General features: G+C 34.6%; 1 protein-coding gene across 1 annotated transcript in view; it reads right to left on the reverse strand.

Moving 5' to 3' along the window:
* The window catches only part of Rims2 (regulating synaptic membrane exocytosis 2), a 535,330-nt gene extending 527,642 nt beyond the window's left edge, over window positions 1-7,688 (reverse strand). Inside the window, exons 1-3 of the mRNA XM_023702342.1 lie at window positions 7,681-7,688; window positions 7,528-7,560; window positions 7,058-7,144 (exon numbers count right to left, since the gene is read on the reverse strand). Of these exons, the coding sequence (XP_023558110.1) occupies window positions 7,058-7,144; window positions 7,528-7,560; window positions 7,681-7,688 (128 nt within the window). The remainder of the gene's footprint in view (window positions 1-7,057; window positions 7,145-7,527; window positions 7,561-7,680) is intronic.
* Between the last annotated feature and the right edge of the window lie 331 nt (window positions 7,689-8,019).

Below are 8,019 nucleotides of genomic sequence, written 5' to 3' on the forward strand. Positions count from 1 at the left end.
GGCCCGAGGGGGTGGGAGAGGGTCCGGCCCACGCTGCGCCTGGGCTGGGACTGATTCCACTGGCGCAGGGTAGCAGGAAGCTCTCCACACACTCACTGGACCTCGGCTAGGACTGGGTCGGTCTTTTGAAGCCTTTTGAGTTCACATTTTTCTAATACAATTCAGCCAGCTGGACTGTCCCTCCTATGAACTGCTTCTGTTCTGTACCCAGTACTTTGGTTTAGATTTCCTATGTTTTTTTCTCTTGATTTACAGGAGTACTCTATGTAGCCTACATGGTAATCCTCTACAAATTAAATGAGGCATTATTTTCTCCAGTCCCCTACGTGTTGACTTTGTACATGTATCTTTTTCTAAACAGAAATTTTCAATTCTGAGGTAGCAAGTACACTGAATTCTCACTTGTTTGGTTTTCATGGCTGGCTATAAAAAAAATTCTTATCCCTAAGTCTGTCACAAAAATTGTACAATTTCTTTTAAGATCTTTATAATTTTGCTGTCATAGATAAGCTTTTAATCGATCTGAAATTTATTTTTGTATGTGATGTGACACAGAGATTTAATTTCAACCTTCTCTATATAGAGATTCCATTTTCCAAGTACCATTCATTAAATAGTTCATCCTTCATTCCACTCTATTTTCGATATCAATTTATCATATATTACATTTCCATATATATACTGTTTATGGATTCTGAATTCTATTTCATTGGTACTAGTGTCTGTTTTCTACTTCAGAGCAACATGGTTAAATCTACATCCCCAATACAATGAAAGGTCCAAAGATCTTAAATACATAACCTTGACTATGTAACTAACTCTCTAGTAATATAGATGACAGATCAGCAAACTTCTCTACAAAGGGTCACACAGTAAGTATTCTAGGTCTTGTGGGCTGCAGGATCCCTGCACAGTTGCTCAGTCCTGTCACTGAGATCTGAGGGCAGCCATCAACAGTACCCAAATAAGTAGGTTTTGACTACATTCCCCACAGGACAAAGGTAGGTACCAGGCAGGATTTCAGCCATCGGACATATCTTGGAAATCACTAGTATAGATAAAAGTCAAAGATATACTCATAACATTTAATCTAAAACTTTTATTTCAAATAAATATTTAGCACACAGACATTGATTTGGAAGCAATGTCTTCACTCTCTTATCTCATAGCACTATTTAATCCACAATTTTCATGTGTATCTCCTACACCAATGTCTCCATCATCACTGAAACAACTCATTGAATTATGTGCTTTCCAGAGTAAATTTTCTTTATGTCTGAATTCTGTGGGACTATGGAGCTTTTAAGTCATGTTTACTGCTATTACTAAAAAGTTTATTCCCAGCTATGAAATTTTTTTTTTTTTTTTTTTTTTTTTTTTTGGTGGAACCAGGGATTGAACTCAGGCCCTTGTGCTTGCCAGAGAAGTGCTTATTCCACTGAGCCATCTCCCTGGCCCTCCTCCAGCTATGAAATTTTCTTTTCACTGATTTTGCATGTATTCTCATGATCTCTGCAAACTTATCAATTACCTTACTACTAGAAAAAAATTATGAGGACTCAAAATGCAGTAAATTCTTTCTCTTTCAGGGATGACATAAAGGAAATAACCATTTGTCCTAGGATATATAGTGATTAGGCTTTGTAATTTGTTTTGATATCCGGTAAAATGATTCTGCCTCTGCTCTCCTTTATAAAAACTGTTTTACGATTTGTGAAACTTTTTCTTCCATATAAATATTACAGCCTTTTTCTCCAACCTTCTTGAAAAATCACGGGGATTTTCAAAAATCCTGAGATTTATTAAAATTGCACTATAGTTATAAATTAACACTAAAATATATGATATCAGGGCCAGCCCCATAGCTCAACAGACTGAAGTGCCTGCTTAGGCAGACACAGGGACCTGGGTTTGATCCTGGCGTGCCATGCCGGCCCCACCCCCCAGGGGTGCTGAGATAGAGATTGAGGAGTGTGGTGGCGCACACCTGTAATCCTAGTGCTTGGGAGCTGAATGTAGGAGAATCACTGTGAGTCCAATCTGTGTAGTGAGACCCTGTAGACCCTGTACTACATATAAAAAAAAATTAAAATATATGCTATCTTTGCAATATTGAGTCCTCCTATCTATAAACATGGTGTCTTCATTTATCTCCAAGACTCAAGAAACAACAACCACCTACAATGGCTTACAGGTGACTTTTTATAACTCCATTGTTGCTGCATAATTTGCATCCCACACACCCCCCACAAGCAGTACATGGACAGAACTGTATTTTAATTTAACTGGTTTCCTTTGTACTATAATTGCTTATTGTTTTAGGAAGCCTTCTAAAGACTTCACCAGATTAGTAAAGGAATCCATTTTTTACAAGCAGAAGGACTATTACAAGATATTTCAATATTCTATACACAACTTGAGAAAAAAGAGGCAAGTTCACCAACCATTGCATGAAACTAATATAACCGCAGTACTTTCTGCTTTTCCCTTACATCGGTCTTCATTATTCTCTTGGCACTTCACTACCACTTCTTTGGGAAGAGATTCTGCAATGTCCCTGATTAGGCCTAATGCTTCCAGTGAAGATTTTTGAAGTATTTATCACAACTGTATCTTTCCTTGGCTAAGGATTAGTTCCCATAATATCTGAGCCACCTTAATTTTGACATCACAAGTTATGGCATTAAGCATGTCATGGCTGAGAAATATTACAAAACTAATACAAATGAATCAGAATATTTCATTTTGATTCATCTGAAAAACATTTTAGAAGTATTGCAAAAAATAAATAACCACATCTAATAACTCATATTTGGAGTTATGTAAAGCTGCTTGGCAATACTAATCTTTTTCTTTAATATATATCTTTAAAAAAACAAAAAACAAAAAAATATATTTTTTAACACAAATGGCTTTCTCTATTTTATTATACCACAACAAATATATGAAAAACTATTAAAGCATGCATATATATATATATATATTTAATACAGAATCTTTGAAACTAAAATTAAAATCCCATTTACAATAGGAAATAATTCTGATGCTAAAGACTGAGATCAAAAATAAGTAAAAGTACTTTTGTAGCTTACATAACTCCAAGGATAAAGCTGTGGCAATGCTTCTCTGAAATTTGCTTCTTGAAGAAAATTTATTTAATGAATTATCTTTAAAAGGTGATAATAGAAAAACTCTTTTGAGTACACTATAAATATTCTACTTTCAACTATCATCTCCTTAATTAAAGTAAAATACTTCTTTCAAAAAGTCATTAGGGGTGCTGGTGAGATGGCTCAGTGGTCTAAAGCACCTATTTAGAACTAAGCTTACCAAAGCACAGGGACCGTGGTTCAATCCCCAGCACCACATGCCAGCCAGCCCCGCCCCCTGGTGGGCTGAGCTGGCCACACACAGTCACACACAAATAAATAAATAAAAATTTAAAAAAAAAAAAAAAAGTCATTAGGGAATAAAACACTTTCATAAAATGGTTGTTAGGTAAAAGACCATGGGTTCTTCATCTAAAAATAAATAAATAAATACAGAAGAAAAATTATCAGATTATATTATTTACATTTTTTACAATTTGTGTGACCTTAATGAATTACACTCAATCTCAGTGACAGAGTTAACTGTATGCCCGAGCAATTTCATGATGCACAAAACAGACTAACTATGCCACTTCTCTTAGTCTACCTTTTTTCCCTCTTAGACTAAATGTAAGAGAACCAAGCCATCAAACAGTAAGGAGTGCTCAGTAAGCAGCGTAGAAAGCATTACCAAATAAACAATTGAGAAACTGGACAGATAGAGACCCTGATTTAATAACTAGGTTTAGTAGTTTAAAATGTTTTAGGTAGTTGAAGTACTTTGCTTTCACAAATAACTATGTTATTTTCCTCCAAAGTACTGAAAAAATGGCATCAGAATGTATGTATACTTGGGAGGCTGTAAACAGGCAGATCACTACAAATTCGATCTAGTAGTGAGACCCTGAACACCCTGTAGACCCTTCCCTAAAATAAAAAAAGAATGTATGTATATAGCAGAACTATTAATAGCCAGAAAATTAAAAACAAGCCCAGTTGTCCACCAATAAATACATAAAATGCAGTACATTCAGATACTCAAGTACCACATCACAACAACAATGAAGTATAACTACATACAATCATATAAATGAATCTCACAAATATTGTGTTGTGAAAAATATAGAACCAATAGAATACCAATATTTATGAGTTCATCTATACAACACTCTAAATAAAAATAGACAAAATAATGATGCTAGATAGAAAATAGTGTGCTAATCAGAAGTCAGTATAAAAGTCTGTCATTGCTGGGCATGGTGGTACACACCAGTAATCCCAGTACTTGAGAAGCTGAGGCAAGAGGATCTCCAGGGATTCAAGGCCAACCTGGACTACATAGCAAGACCCTGTGTCAAAAAACCAAGAATAAATAAATAAATAAAAGTCATGCTTGCAGATGGGAAGTAGTCCTCCCAGGAAATACACATAAGGAGAATGCAAGGCCGGGCTATGTCTGGCTCTGCAGTTTCAATGCTACTTTTTACACACTTTCACTGTCCAATAATTTGACAAAGTATATGATTTCAATTGGTGCACTTCTCAATAAATGCATTTTGTATTAACAAAAACTTTATTCAACAATCAGTATTTTGCTACTGTTACAAATTTTTCTAAATGGTGTTTTCTAAATAATCTATTCCTATAATTTTTATTTATTATTGCCTTGAGCCAAATTTAAGGTGGTTTCAAGGTACCTAACACATGCAGTCTATTTAGAACTACTCACATTGAAAACTATGTCATACCTGGAAATGTATATGCAGAAAAATTACCTTTTACATTGCAAAACTCCACATCAACTGTTTTAACTAGTCAAACACCAATAAGAAATACCGAGTTTACAGGAAAATGTCTTTTGTTCATATCAGCCTCAATCTTGAGAAAAGGTAGAAATAACAAGTGGAATTTTAAAATTAAAATCAGAGTCCCTTCTATTTCTATCACTTTTTGTTTCCTAGATAATGAAATCAACAGCATTGTGGGACCATTTACTTTCTCCTTAAATTATAACAGCCTGCCCTATCTGCGTATGTTTCAATTTCTCCTAAGCAATTCTCCATCATTTGAAATCTACATATTTAGCCTTCCGGAAAAAAAACCTGAAAGAAAATTGTGCTATACTCATGACAGAAATGACTATAATAAGCATTTTAACAATTAGTATAGAGATAAATAAAATTTTAAATAAAACAATTAGTACTTTCATAAAAGCAAAATGCTACTTCTTAGATTTGTATATGTACATACGCCTCTAGAAAGACAAACAATTTTCTCTGGGCTGTTGGAAACTGCTCCATCAAGAGACTTTAAGAAGGAGGGTTTTAAAGATCCTCCAGAGGCACATGATCTTTGAGAAGAAAAAAATAGCTAATCACTGGCTCTTGAATACAACAAATGACAAAATACAATAAAGAGACTCTTTCCAAGATTGATTTTCTGAAATTTCTACTCCTTTTCAAGATTGTTTTGTTTGGTTTTAATCTTATTTATTACCATACTTTGCAGTGATTAGTCAGAAGTGTTTCAGTATGTTTTCACATATTTTACTAACATCATCCTTGATCTCTAGTCTTTCACTGCCACTTAAGAGAAGGCAAAAAATCTCTCATAATCCCACTGACAAAATTTAATAACTGTTCCTTTTAACACTATAAACAGTTAACACCCTCCCCTAGGCACTCTTGTATTTTGATTGTATTTACATTACTAACGCTCACCCTTAGTCTCATTTTAAAAAGGACCCTGATCCTAGTCATTACAGCATCATAGTAGAACCAACAGTACCAGAGACAGGGTTAATACTAGAACTATCCTTGTGGTAATAGCAATCTTTTGAAAACTATTATTTTGGGCATCCTAAAATTTCGATCTCATAAGTAAGAAATGAGAGGGCACACTAAATAGCTCAGTGGATTAAAGCACCTGCAAGCAGGTGCAGGGGCCAGGGTTCGATCCCCAGGCCTGCCGTGCTGACCCCACCCTCAGGGCATGCTGAGACACCTATTGAGACTGGGCGTGGTGGTGCACGCCTGTAATCCCAGCTCTTGGGAGGTGGTAAACAAGTGGATCACTACAAGTCCGATCTAGTAGTGAGACCCTGAACACCCTTTAGACCCTTCCCTAAAATACCAAAAAAGAAAGAAAAAAAGAAATGGGAATTCTTATAAGAATCAAATATATACTAACTATAGCTAATGTTACTAATGATTAGTACATAGCAGGTTTCTCCTTTTCCAAGCACATGTTAAGAGCCCAGTGACAAGTTTGGGTCAGTGTTCAATAAGCAAAAGTAAACCATGTCATTTCTGTCTTGTGCAATTAAATATGAGTTATGAACAACTTTTAACAAATCTGTTAACAGCTAAAAGAAAAGGACTCAATATTTTTCTAATGTTTCAGGTCAATGTAGGGATAAGCCAGTATGTTTCAAAACATATTTCATAATCTAATGAAATGTTCAATGAAAACAGCATTCAGTGGTCAAACGAATTTAATAAACAGCATGTGTTCTAATATCCTTGCACCACATTTAAGTTCTCAGAATTACTGCAACAAAGAAACCTGCTTAACCTTTTTTAAAATAATTTTTCCAAAACTATTTCACCAAAGATTGAATTTAGGTTAATAACTCTTAACATTTGCTAGAACTTGTGTTAAAAAAAAAAAACCCCACACACACTGAAATACATTACATTATTGGAGAAAGATATTTTACTGAACAAATTTTTGCATTGTTTATACTAAAATTGGGGAAGAATTAGCTCTTCTTTTTTACTGTCCTATAAATTATCCTTGTTTTCATTTTAGATTTCCATGAGATGATTAAAGGTTAAAACATCAAACTCTAGCCTAACAATACTCCTCTCTGAGGGCATATTATTCCAAGGACAGTACTTTAATACATATTTTTTAGTATGCTACACTATCAGAGATAATATTTAGTCTATATAGATCAGCTTACTTACGTCTGGGGCGCCTTTTCATTTTGTTGTTTTTGCTGGGGTTGAAGAACGTTATTTACCAGTTCAGTGATCCCACTAAAGGGAAACCACCTGTTTAAATAAGCAAATAATGTAACTGAATAACCAAATGAATAACAATGTAGGTTAAATGTTTTCTTAGCCGTATAATAATAATACACAGGCACAAAAGCTACAGCCAATGGAAATGTGAGCTCCAGGTACCACCCAGGCAGTAAGAATGTTAAGAAAATTGAGTTTGAACAGTTCACAAGCAGGCAGCAAAAAACTACATCCAGTCACTATGTGGATGAAGTAAGAAGCTGCAGGCAGCTCTCTCACAAGCAGAGAGTCAGAAAGCAGAGGACACACTAACTGCAGCCTATCCAGTATTAGCGCAAGCTAATACCGTGGAAGGTGCAGGAAGCAGAGGTGGGGAGGTACAGAGCTCTACTGCACCCGGGACATTTACTCACTGTGTCGGTTGTGGTTTGGGTTCTTCTTTGACCCTAAAAAGATAAGTTTGCACAACTGAGTGCCCTTTTCTAGAAATAAATTTCTATCTACAGATTGTGGTCATATATAACAGTTGTGAAAAATTAGGATTGTTACATGGAAAACTTGAGTACTTTGCCATATAATTATATATATTTCATTGTTTCACCAAAAAGTTTGATCACTGAAACTCCATTGCTATTTTAAAACAATTTAATTCTGGTCTTATACAATTCTTATTGATACTAAAGATTTTTAAATAGTTACTTTAAGTTACCACATTAAAAACAATCTTATTTAGATAATTAAAAAGAGATTTCCTTTATATATTTGTATTTCTTCCTTAATATAATCTAAAAGATGCATATATTTTAAACGAAACAAATTATTTTGTGAATAAATTTATAAGACCTACAAATAGATTCCTTCATGCTTAAGGGAGTAAGGGAATTATGACTTTATGTATCTCCTCT

This window comes from Octodon degus, unplaced genomic scaffold (genome assembly GCF_000260255.1).
Source record: "Octodon degus isolate 3935 unplaced genomic scaffold, OctDeg1.0 scaffold00148, whole genome shotgun sequence".
NCBI classification, from domain to species: domain Eukaryota; kingdom Metazoa; phylum Chordata; class Mammalia; order Rodentia; family Octodontidae; genus Octodon; species Octodon degus.